This window comes from Lissotriton helveticus, chromosome 5_1, assembly GCF_964261635.1.
Source record: "Lissotriton helveticus chromosome 5_1, aLisHel1.1, whole genome shotgun sequence".
NCBI classification, from domain to species: domain Eukaryota; kingdom Metazoa; phylum Chordata; class Amphibia; order Caudata; family Salamandridae; genus Lissotriton; species Lissotriton helveticus.
The window spans coordinates 2086055996-2086068910 of record NC_136065.1 but is presented as its reverse complement, the minus strand read 5'-3'; the positions used below and the strand labels follow the sequence as shown (position 1 = coordinate 2086068910).

At 44.5% G+C, this 12915-nt stretch overlaps 1 protein-coding gene across 1 annotated transcript; it reads left to right on the top strand.

The window, feature by feature from the left end:
* Window positions 1-431: 431 nt before the first annotated feature.
* Window positions 432-12580, top strand: HSPA5 (heat shock protein family A (Hsp70) member 5). The gene is made up of 9 exons (XM_078646065.1): window positions 432-782; window positions 2664-2813; window positions 3122-3353; window positions 3607-3741; window positions 8170-8282; window positions 8379-8769; window positions 9122-9359; window positions 10533-10700; window positions 11648-12580. Exons 2-9 carry the CDS (start codon window positions 2689-2691, stop codon window positions 12208-12210), a joined length of 1965 nt encoding a protein of 654 aa, XP_078502191.1. The 5' UTR covers window positions 432-782; window positions 2664-2688; the 3' UTR covers window positions 12211-12580.
* The last annotated feature ends 335 nt before the right edge of the window (window positions 12581-12915 follow it).

Below are 12915 nucleotides of genomic sequence, written 5' to 3'. Positions count from 1 at the left end.
AAATTTCTATAACGTTAAAACCCGATATTGACGTAAATTGCTTTGCAATAAACCTTGTAATCGGGATATAGTCAAAACGCATGAATAGTCATATTTCTTAAGTATCTGCTGTTATTGTATCTCAAAACTGAGTGTACCACGATGGCCGCCGTGCTCCTGTGACAGTTACGTGGGCTGTTTGAGCACTGTTCGCGGTATGTGGCGTAACTCTCCGGAAATAACGACGACTGGGTGCCTGAAGCGACAAGCCACCGCAGGTTCCCACGTCACAAACTATGAATGGCACGGGTAAGAGCACTAACCAATGAGGTTAGCCAGGCTGACGCAAACCTCCAGACTGATTGGACCGCGACAGCAACACAATGACTGATGAGCACACTGGGCGGAGAAGAGTGCCCTACGTCACCGAAATCAGTTACGTGTGCGAATCCAGAACGGCCAGCATATCGGAGTTGTCCAATAGTCTGCTTCCAACGCGAGTCAGTTCAGCCAATGAGTGTGCTCCACGACTGGACGGCCGCGCAAGAATATATATGCGAGCGGCGCGCGGACGCCGGTATCATTCGTCTGACAGGCTGACAGAGATAGAAAGAGATCGGTAGAAGCATCTGGAAGCCGCCGCCGCCCTGACAGAAAGTGTGACCGAGAGCCTGCCACCCCCCGAGCGCCATCTACCTGTCAGCGTGGTTTCGGAGCACCCCCACCCGGACAGGGCCCCAGGCTGAGATCTCCGTGGATTGCGTAGCGCGGCACAGCGGCCGTCCAGAGACCGAGCGCCCCAGGTGAGCCGGGCTCCGAGGAGGGGAGAGGGAGGGAGGAGGTCGCTGTCCAGCGGCTGACAGCCGGGCCCTCAGGCACCCTGACAGTGGGTCCCGGGAGGCCTCGTGTCAGCCGGCTTCTTGAACGGTGAAGTGCCATACCCGGCATGTGCTCCCCTGGGGTGGAGGGCAGGGAGGCCTTCCTGTCGAGCTCATCGGAGGGGCCTGGGGGGAGTCGGTTGAGGCCTTCCTGTCAAGGTTATCGAATGAGGAAGGTGGATGACGAGGCCTCCCTGTCGGCATCGTGGGGCCGGGGAGTCTGGACCTTCTCGTGGGTCAGGGCCTTCCTCTCAGCAATGCGATCCGTGGTGTCCCAGAGGCGGTTGTCCTGGGTGATGTGTCCCGGCTCTGCGAGGCCTTCGCTGGGAGGGAGTTCATCACCTACCCATCTGCGTGCCTGATGAGGGCTTCCGTTATGCACCGAGGTTTCTCTTCGGGGGAGGTGGTGTCTGGGAGAGGGCAGTGTGCTCCCTTTGGCCGCTCGAGGGGGGGCACGGGTGGAGAGATGGATTGCTCCTTGTGACTGCTCGGTGCCCCCCATCTTCTGGCCGTGCTGCCAGGGCGTGGTCTTGGGCCTGTCCTCTGCGGGAGCCGTTTGACAGGAGGGTCCACTCGGCCCTGGGTTTCATTCATCGAGTGCCAGTTGTGATGAGGTTGTGTTGGGCTGGAGTGATCAGCGGTTGGCCCATGTATCGGACAAGGAGCTACACTCTTGGTTTACGATCAATAGGGTTTAACTTTCTCTGAACATGTGATGTGTCCAGCTGTGACTGTCATTCAGATCTCACTTGTTACGGGTGTAAGGTTGTTTCATAATGTTTATGCTGATCCAGCCTACAAGATACGCTTTCCATATCCTTACATTAATTGTATACCTGCATGAAAATACCTAATGAATTGAGGAATAAATGATAATGCTTTGAGTTGCATGTTATGTTTTCTTGTAAGAACATGGAGTCTTAGAGATGTTGTTGATAAAACCAAGATGCACCAACCCTGGTCGTTCACTGGTCTAATGGCTCTGATCGTGTGCCCATTGCCCCCGGGCCCCACAGTGGCCCGTGTTTGTTCGCTCTTAGGCCCCATCGCCCACTTGAGTGGCTGCGGACCTTGCTCAGGCGCCTAGTTACGCTGCCTGTCGGACTTGAGAGTAGAGCTGCACCGAGGCACCCTCCTCGTAGTATCTGACCATCCCCTTTCTCATCCTTATGCAGCTGATAAGCTATCACCGGTCTGCCTTGTGCAGCACTGTTTGGTACGCCCCACCAGTGCTGCTTTAATGTAATCCTGTACTCGAAGGGCTTGCGCAGCACTTCTTACTGAATTCCCTGCTGCAGCCTTCTCATACTAGCCAATGCGCGTTGGTCATGAAATGCACAATGTGGCAGGTTGCTTGCATTACGTCTAACCACTGGCAGTGCGCATTAGTGATCACTAGACGCACCTTGAACAGTAAGCACTATTCATAGGTAGGTTTAGGAATGTGTTCAAACATAACTAGAGGGGGTGGGGGCAATTTGTCTTGAGAGGCCGCTTCTTGGTATTTGCTTGTACTCTTCATATGCATGCGAGGCAGATTTGCGTGTGTTGGTCTTTCTCATGTATCGTGTTTAACTCACTATTGCAGCTCAGTCAGTGGTTATGAATCTTGCAAACTCGCATTAAGTTACTTAACATCCTACCCGCAAACATCTCGTGCTTGCATATCTTGATAGTTGTTTAGTTGCCAGTGTGTGCTGCCTCAGAGCATTTGAAAAGTAAACTTGTCACTTACCCTAACCTTTCTGTGACATAATTATTTCAAATGTTGACCTTCTAATTATTATTTTTTTTTATCTGTTTTAGTTTACGCCTACAGAGTTGAGGGCACATGACCAGGATGAAGCAGTTTTTTATAGCCCTGCTGGTTGTCACCAGCGCCTTTGCGGATGACGATGACAAGAAGGAAGAAGTTGGCACTGTGGTTGGAATAGATCTTGGTACCACATATTCATGGTATGTTCCATTTATTTCTTGTAAGAAGTGCTTATTTCTTTAATTAAAGGCTGTAAAAACTGATGAAAGGCTCTTGAGTACTTGGTAGCCGCTGCACCCCAACCCCTTCTCAAGGACACTGTTTGGCGGTTACTGGAAGTGTAATTGTTGTGAATATTAGTGTTTATGTACTTTAACTCCTCCCTCAGGTATATATATATCATAATGACTTTATCTAGGCCGTTAGACCTATTTGCCAGAGATGTGAATTAACCACATGATTTGATTTATTTGGTTTCACATTAACTTTTGTATTTTTTCCCATCCAGTGTTGGAGTTTTCAAAAATGGACGTGTGGAAATCATTGCCAATGACCAGGGTAATCGCATTACTCCATCCTATGTGGCTTTCACTCCAGAAGGTGAACGACTTATAGGTGATGCGGCAAAGAACCAGTTGACATCAAATCCTGAGAATACAGTGTTTGATGCTAAACGCCTGATAGGCCGCACATGGAATGATCCCTCCGTCCAGCAAGACATCAAATATCTGCCCTTTAAGGTAGGTGATGCATTATCAAAGGAAGTTGACGAGGAGTTTGGAAATAGAGAATTGCAAACGTTTTTTTCTTTTGGACTTTGAAGATGGACAGTCTGTTTCCACTTAATGTGCTACAGTTTCCAAGTACATGTAGTAATTAGTCTGAAAAACATTCCATGTAGAAAGGTCCTAATAAAAACGTAATCAAACAAAAATTTCGTTTTGTTAACTGCAATGATTGATTTGAGGTTCATTGTGCACTTCTATTGCATAGGTCATTGAAAAGAAAACCAAGCCATATATTCAAGTTGATATTGCTGATCAGATGAAGTCATTTGCCCCTGAAGAGATTTCTGCAATGGTCCTGACAAAAATGAAGGAAACAGCTGAAGCCTATCTCGGAAAGAAGGTATGTTTTGAAATGCCCTTTCATGGCGTAACCCTTGTTTAAGGTTTGCCTAAAGATGGGGTCTTCAGACTTTACATATCTGTCATACTGAGGAATGATCCTGTTGCAGAATTAGCGGACTGGAACCAAGAAACTTTTCAAACAAAAAAAAATGTACCCCTCTATACCATAAATCCAATTAAACAATTTACAGGCTTATACAGTCTTGATGCATCTGAAATGGTCATTTATGAATTGTTATTTACTATATTCTATATTTTTTTATTTATTTTTTGGTCGGTTGGCTACCTAACACCCACTAGTTGAATAAATGTACGCACCTATCGTAAAAAATAGAGAAGAAAGAAAATATATATATTAAATTTTTCCATATTTTGTACCCATATGGGGCATTTATGTTGTCCCTCAGTGATGGAGTTACAGAAATACTGCAAGGCCCTCTTAGGGGTAGTAGGCCATTCAGATAAGACGGAGGTGCTGATTGTTGGGAATGCTCAATCGGTGTGGACCTCGGCTTGGAAGCCTTAAGCGCTGGGCCCTCTACCCTCACCTAGCGAACAAGTGAGGAATCTGGGGGTATGGCTCGATACTAAGATCTCGTTTGAGCACCACACAAGACTGGTGGCAGGCACATGTTTTGGCATCCTGAGGGGTCTCAGGAAGACAGTGGACCTCTTGCCAACGACAGCCAGGAAACCCATGGTCCATGCCTTAACATCGAGGCTGGACTATGGGAATGTCCTCTATTTGGGAGCTAATGCCAAGTGTACTCCGAGGCTGCAGCATATACAGAATGTGGTGGCACGCTTGGTCCTGATGCTGCATAAGAGAGCCCCTTCTAGGAGGGCGTTCAAAGCACCACACTGGCTTCCGATCAGGGAACAGGTGTTGTTCAAAGCCTTGTGTTCGTCACCGAATCACATAGGGGAAAGGGCCCATCTATCTCAACCCGCTAACCCTATACAATCCTACCCGGCAGTTGAGATCCAGCGGGACGGGGCAGGTCCAGGTTCCGAAATTTAGAAGAGCGAGGATGGGAGCGCGCTCCTTTCGCGTTCTGGCAGCTCAACATTGGAACCGACCTCCCTCTGACTCCGGATGGAGACGTCAGATTTGGCGTTCCGCAAAGAATTGAAAACTTACCTCTTTCCCAAAGAGTAGGCCTGGACTGGGTAGCGGATGAGTGGGATGAAATATGAGTTTCTGGTGCTCTTATAGCCATACTGTAGCGCAGTAACACTAGCCAGTGTAACCAGGTGCTTTATAAATTCAGATTTATTATTATAATAATCATAATAGTATAAACATTATTATTTACCTTGTGCATAGAGTAATTCCTTCTTTACTGTAGAATAAGTACCTCCTGGCCACTATATTTTGTATGCCGGAAGCGTTTCGACCTTATTGTTGGGCAAGTGTATTTTTTTGAAGGCCTTCCTCAGGTCGAGAACTATATCTGTACGGGACACATACAGATCTTGGGATGTCGAAACCATGGGCTCCGCTTTCAGCCTTGTGTGGCTCTGCGTATGTCAATCATACGCCTGAGGTATTCAATTGCTGCTGATCATAATAATGAATTGTCTCTATTCAGAACTGTGGTTTCACACACATAGGTCAGGTCCATAAACGAATGCCTGTATTTGTATAGTCTGCTTTGCAGGGTCCCTGAAGCAGTGTCAAATACAGCAAACCGTCTGTGTATAAAATTATATTGGCCAGAAGATAACTTTTCTAAAAGTAAAGAATGAAGTAATCAATAAAAAAGCAAAGAGTATACAGCTATGACTATTTGAATGACCTCAGACCACAAAAGCGGCTCTGCAGTATTTCTGTGATCTAATCACTGAGTAGCAAAGCAAATCCTGCAGCCCAGTGAAACACGTAACCAATCTGAGGTTACACTGTTGGACACTTTTTTTATGTACACTTCATAACACACAGTACCTGTGTTTATACTGTATGTATAAGAATATTTATTCTGTCATGGTTATCTGAATGGCCAATGACCACCGAGCGGGCGTTGCAGTATTTCTGCAACTGCATCACTGAGGGACAACACAAATTCCCCCCCAGCCCAGTGAAACAATTAACCATCCTTACGTTACACAGTTGGACAGTTTATGTTCAGTTCTTTATAACACATAGCACCTGTGACTATAGATGTTGGACACATATATGTTGTCATATAACAATGTTGTATTTTGAGGTTGTTTTTTTTTTTTCCTATTGTACTGTCTGAATTCTGTACCTGAATGATTTCCCGTGTCCCATGCTTGGGAGACCAGCTCAGTTCCCCTTTTTACATGCATGTGCCCCTTTTAAAAATACCCATCCAGTCCTGAAAACTTGATCTATATGCCCTCTTGAAATATCCTACAAATGCAAAATCTTATCCAGTACTTTCTTTTTAAGCCATAGCGAGTGCCCCTTTTTCAAGGCATAGATGCTAAGTTTCACAGGTCCATGCAAAACTGGCTGGCTCCAGTCCAGGTTTTTCATCTGCGTTCTCAGACTTATAGTTCTTGTTTTATATTGAACCAAACAGGACTACAATCCCAGAGGCCTCAGGGCATATTAAACTTCAATTATTGCAGGCTTATTTTATTATTAATCTATGAAACAAGATGCCGTGGTGCCCCTTACTATGTAACTGACCAGTTATTGTAAATAGATTTGGCAGACTTGACCGGGTTTCAAAGCACCCTCCAGGTCACCCAGTAAAAAGCAACATGCACTCCGCTTGAAAATGAAATAAAGTGAGTTTTATATAGCGCAACTGTCACTCCTAACCGAGTCTCCTGGCGCTGTACCTGACAAGGATCAGTTTTATATGATAAGACCTAGATTAGGCCTAAACAGCAGGCATCGGATGTCACAAAGATCCATGTCTTTAATGCCTTTCTGAACTGCCCCTCATGTTCAATTACTCTTAAGTTCCTTTGGCATACAGTTCCAAGCATTTGCTCCCAGTACTGTGGCTGATTTCCCACCTCTAGTTACTAATTTGAAGACCAGCACTTTGAGCAAGCTTGCAGCACCAGATCTTGGTGTTCTTGCTGTAGTAGTATATGGCTTAAATCTTGTTAAAAGATATATCTGGCCCAAATGACTATGTGCTCTGAAAGTCGTCAGTATAAGTTTGAACAAAATTCTTTTATGAACTGGAAGCCAGTGGAGGGTCTTCAGGGCAGCGGAGACAGACGCCCTATGCGGGAGCCCTAGGACCAGTCTGGCTGCATCGTGCGGAACTTCTGGTAGTCTCCTCGATGGTTTTATAAATTCCTGCGTGGAGGCTATTACAGTAGTCCAGCCGCGATAGTATAAGAGCCACCGCCACTGTTTTCTTGGCAGCCAGTGGAATCAAATTGAAGAACTTTCTCGAGGTTTTTATAAGACCAAAGCAAGTCCCGGATGTTTTCAGGACATGGGGGGGCTTATACGAAAGGGAAGCATCAAAACCAAACGCCCAGATTTTTTTCTACTTCCACCGTCGATTGTGGGAGCTGTAGTGTCGTCTGGCCGCCAGTCCTTTGGTTGAAAGAGATTGTTTTTACCGATTGGTAAAATCTGTTTTATCAGTGTTGCAACAAAGATGATTATCTTTCATCCATTTTACAACTGCTGCAAAACAAGATTTAACATTTTCATCAGCATCGGTAGAATTCTTATCCAGTGACAGAATCAACTGAGTATCGTCTGCGTATGATGTGATTTCGACCCCATTGGTTGAAATCGGCGAGATAAGAGGGGCCATCTATATATTAACCCCTTCCGCGCTAATGACAAAGCCAGCTCGTCATGGGCGTTACCTGCGCTACGCGAATGACGAGGTGGCTTTGTCATAAACCGCGCATTTTTGAAATTCCAGCGCACAGCGGGAAAACGCGGAAGCGGTTAAATAGAAGTGGACTGAGTGAAGTCCCCATGTGGCACGCCAGTGGAAATGGTCCGTGCTGGTGAAATAAAGATCCCAGCAAGATCACCTGCTTCCTATTTGACAAGAAAGATGTAATCCAAGCGAATGCATACATTTACGTTAAAGTTTTTTAAACCAGTATTGAAGAATTTGGTGTTTCTTATTTAAACCCTTTATGCCAAGGTCCCTTTAACCCCCCTTGCCTACCGATGATGAGCCCAGCTCGTCATGGGGCACAGTGGAGCTGTGCTCATGACGAGCTGGGCTCGTCACAACTGCAGCGCCACTCCCCCGCGTGGCGAATTCCACACCTGTGCGGACGTTCTGCAGGAGTGGGCTGAGTCATGACGAGCCCAGCCGCGCGTGGCCACACAAATTTCAGAACGCTTTGTATTCAAGGTAGTCCTAGTTGTCAGTTAACTAGCCAGTATTCTCAGAAAATGATTTTTTGTTAGCTAATTAAATTACACCAAGCTAAGTTGTCACTTGTATTTGCGTTCTTATTTTAGGTTACTCATGCAGTTGTGACTGTACCCGCCTATTTTAATGATGCTCAACGTCAGGCTACCAAAGATGCTGGTACCATTGCTGGATTGAATGTGATGAGAATCATCAATGAACCGTAAGTTCTCAAGACCTATTTTTACCCTGCTTTTCATTTGTAGCTGGTTGGCTGTTTGTAGGTAGACTAAATCATGTGATCACTTTCCTCTTCTAGAACTGCTGCTGCTATTGCATATGGTTTGGATAAGAAAGACGGTGAAAAGAACATCCTTGTGTTTGATTTGGGTGGTGGCACCTTTGATGTATCTCTGCTTACAATCGACAATGGCGTGTTCGAAGTTGTGGCTACAAACGGAGATACTCATTTAGGAGGAGAAGACTTTGACCAGCGTGTTATGGAGCACTTCATCAAACTATACAAGAAAAAGACTGGGAAAGATGTCCGTAAAGACAACCGAGCAGTACAGAAGCTGCGACGCGAGGTTGAGAAAGCCAAGAGGGCCCTGTCGGCACAGCACCAGGCCAGAATTGAAATAGAGTCCTTCTTTGAAGGAGAGGATTTCTCTGAAACACTAACTCGCGCCAAGTTTGAGGAACTAAATATGGTATGTGTTTTGAGGCTGAACAGTCCAGAGTGTGAACATTCTGTTTGTGAATACACGTAGTTTTTAAAGTGTCTGCCTTGCTCATTAACATGAATTTCATTATTTTACTTAGCAGTGACTATATTTTTGTCTTGGGTGGAGTAAGGGACTAGATAACAATGAAATAATAGGCTATACAACAAAAGGCTATACAACAATTGGTCAAACCTAAAGGCATGTCCCCAGCTTAGTTAATAGGTGTCAAACCGTGCTGTCCATTATTGGGTGTCGATCAGTGCTGTCCATGAAAGTGCTTTTTGATCTTGTCCATAAACTGCTTCTTGTTCCCTAAATTTCACTAACTTCATTTCAGGATCTCTTCCGTTCAACCATGAAGCCTGTACAGAAAGTTTTGGAAGACTCTGACTTGAAGAAGACTGACATTGATGAAATAGTGCTTGTAGGTGGCTCCACTCGAATCCCCAAAATTCAGCAGTTGGTGAAGGAGTTTTTTAATGGGAAGGAGCCTTCACGTGGTATAAACCCAGATGAGGCTGTAGCTTATGGTGCTGCTGTCCAGGCTGGTGTACTTTCAGGAGATCAGGATACCGGTAAGTGTTTGTGTAGTTTCTTTCCACCCCCCTTCTCTTCTCTCCATCTCCATTCTTTATTAACAAAATGTACTTTCCCGACTTAACTGTCTGTTAAACATAGATGTGCTTGTTTGGCTTACTGCCTTCTAGAAAGCTCATTTAATCGCACGTCATGACCAATCAGTCCTTAATTTCTAATGGATTGAGTGCTGGTGGCTAAAGCCCTACTTAAAAAAGAAAAAAACACAGCTGAAGGTTTTAAATTTCGGTGCGCCGAATGCTGTGCTGCGTAGTCTTGGATCAACCTCATGTCTCTTCTATTCGCTCTCGGACACTCACTGTACCGTATCTTAATCTTGCAGATACCTGCTTTCTCGCTTTGCTAAGCTTTTACCGTCTTTCTCTTCCTGCTTTTCCCTCGTTTGCCATCAATGTCTGCTGAGGAACACGCAGTCGTAACTTAATTTGTACCGTAAAACAATCTATAGTGTAGTGAAATTAAGTTAATTCGTACTTGTATAGCGCACTTATACCCTGAGGTGTCTTGGCGCTGTACGCATACCGCTGTGGGACCCATCCTGGCTTTTCCCTGTGAAATGCCCACTCCTGGGCACCCCCAAGGTGAAGCCAGGCATCCCAGCGCTGTTGGGGCCGTTGTGGAGATTAAGCAAGCTAAGCTATTGCCCAGAGTTGCAGAGTGGGACCCATGATTAGAATAGGCACCGAGGCGAGAATTATCAGGTCCGAGAAAATTGAGCCCAAGACCCTCCGAGGCGGGAATTGAACCCTGGCCCCGGGCCAGACCTCTGTATCAGGGTCTGCCGCTCTAACCATTGAGCCACGCTTCTTCCGACGTTCTCTTACAGATTTTGGCACTGCTATCCATCTAATTGAATAGAAGCTGAAACAAAACATAATCGATGGACAATTTGTGTTAATCTGTAATACCCGAACTTTATACTACCAACCTACTGCATACCTGCGTCCGGTTGTAATATTTGGCCCATGTTAACTTTAACTGTTAGTCCTCCGTTAACAAATGCTAGGACGTACTTCCAAATACTCTTCTGTCTGGGATGTTGCCACAGTATCTTAAGGGGAAACTGATTTTCGAGCCCCTTGCAAAATAAAGATCTTTAAAAATGTCTTTAACCTGATTTATCTAATAACGTTGCCTCTTGTCTTCTGTAGGTGACCTTGTTCTCCTTGATGTGTGTCCGCTTACACTTGGTATTGAGACTGTTGGAGGTGTCATGACTAAATTGATCCCAAGAAACACTGTTGTGCCCACAAAGAAATCTCAGATCTTCTCCACTGCATCTGATAACCAACCCACTGTCACCATCAAAGTTTACGAAGGTAAGAGTTGATACTTGTATTAAACCCTATAGTGGAAGGATTGTTGCAGTTTTGTTAATGTCTGAAATGACAGCCATGAAATCTTTTATCCTGGACTATCTGGTTACCTCCCACTTATTTCCTTTTCCCAATTCTTTGGGGTAAAATGTTGCTACACGTTTAGGTCTAAAAGATACAGAGGATAGAGGTCGTTGCTTCGAATACTTATGACACCATATTATCTATCTAATCCTCTAGCAGTTTTAAAGGAACCATGGCTGACATTACATGCTTCTGTAATTGAATGGCATTTGTAGCGGTCTCTTACCATTTTTGTGTAGTCTGGATCCCCTTTTAAAAACTGCACCATGTTCAACTAAAGGATTTTACTTCCATGTAAAGACCTGGATACCTAGTCACGCACTGTAATTTGTAACTGTTTGCTTCATCAGTATTGGTGCTTGGTATGATTTATAAGGGTACGTTTGCATTACTGATGGAGGAGTTGGTAGGCTTCTGGAATCAAAGCGGTTTAGTCTCGAATATTAATTAAGAATTAGGAGTCTAGTGTTAACAATCCATCTGGATCTAATTTGGTATAAATTAACGTTCATTCATCTCTGAAGGGAAAAGCTTAACTTATCTGCTATGACTGGTGATGCCTGGCAAATGGCTGTGTTAAACATAACTTCAGTAATGGAATGGAACTCTGGTCTGCCCTCAAGGTGAAACTGCAACTAGGCACTCGCTTCTTCACTATTAGTAGCTTTCTTATGACGGGTGTACATAAGTCCAGCTTTGATGCAATTACAGTATGCGGAATAAGGTGAGGTGATAACTTCCTGAGAAAGGAAGGGGTTTTAGAGAATAAGACGCACATTTTGAGATAACTAGTCTCTGGATTTGACTGAGTTTTGTAAACAGCCTTTGAACTTTCTTTCTGGAGTTAATCTACTTTTTGCTTTCAGGTGAACGTCCACTGACCAAGGACAACCACTTGTTGGGTACTTTTGATCTGACTGGAATCCCCCCAGCTCCTCGTGGTGTTCCACAAATTGAAGTTACCTTTGAGATCGATGTGAACGGTATTCTTCGTGTATCTGCTGAGGACAAAGGTACTGGAAACAAAAACAGAATCACCATTACCAATGATCAGAACCGCCTCACTCCTGATGAAATCGAAAGGATGGTAAATGATGCAGAGAAGTTCGCAGAGGAAGATAAAAAATTAAAGGAGAGAATCGATACAAGAAACGAGCTGGAAAGTTATGCGTATTCTTTAAAAAATCAGATCGGTGACAAAGAAAAACTAGGTGGTAAATTATCCTCTGAAGACAAGGAAACAATAGAAAAAGCAGTTGAAGAGAAGATTGAATGGCTGGAGAGCCACCAGGATGCTGACATAGAAGAATTCAAAGCAAAAAAGAAGGAATTGGAGGAAATCGTACAACCAATAGTCAGCAAGCTGTATGGCAGTGCAGGACCGCCTCCCCCTGGTGGTGAGGAGGAAGCAGAGAAGGATGAGTTGTAGGTCTATTGGATTGGTTTGAATGCTGTAACATTGTACATATGGACTAAAGAACTTCAGTTGAATATCGAATGGAGAAACTTCTCGAATGTGTGTAATCTTCACTCTGAGTGGAGTTAAAATGCTAGCCTGGAATGGCTGTTTACTGCTTTTCATTAGCAGTTGTCACTAAAGTCTTGGGTTTATTTTTTTGGGGAGACGGGGTGCCGAAGGGTGGTGGGCGGTGGGTGGCATTGGTAAAGGTGTCTGACCGTTTTTGGAAACATTGTGTTCACATCAAAAGCATTTCTATTTATTTGAGAATTGGTCATGTTCATTCTGTGTAGAACTTTTTTTCTACCATATTTGACCACAATAAATGTTTGATATTTAACCTGTTTCTGGCAAAATGTTTTTACAAATCTCGTAAGTGGTGTGGTGGATGGACGTTGGTTAGAAGGGTTTATGGGTGTATTAGCCCTTCAGTCATATGATTTCCAGAAAAGTGATTTGTATGCGTTCTTTCTACAGCATGAACCTAGAAATAAGACCCAACCACTTCAGAGTCAAAGACCACCTTAAAGGCAATGAATGCTGGGAGCAGAAGCTGTTTTGTGGACTGTTTGTTGTGATTTAGTGCATTTTAAAGGGTGTCTTCAACTCTTCCCTAAATAGCTGCGGAGTTAGTGGATATAGGCCTGTTGCTTCCGATTCTGGGTGCATAGAACC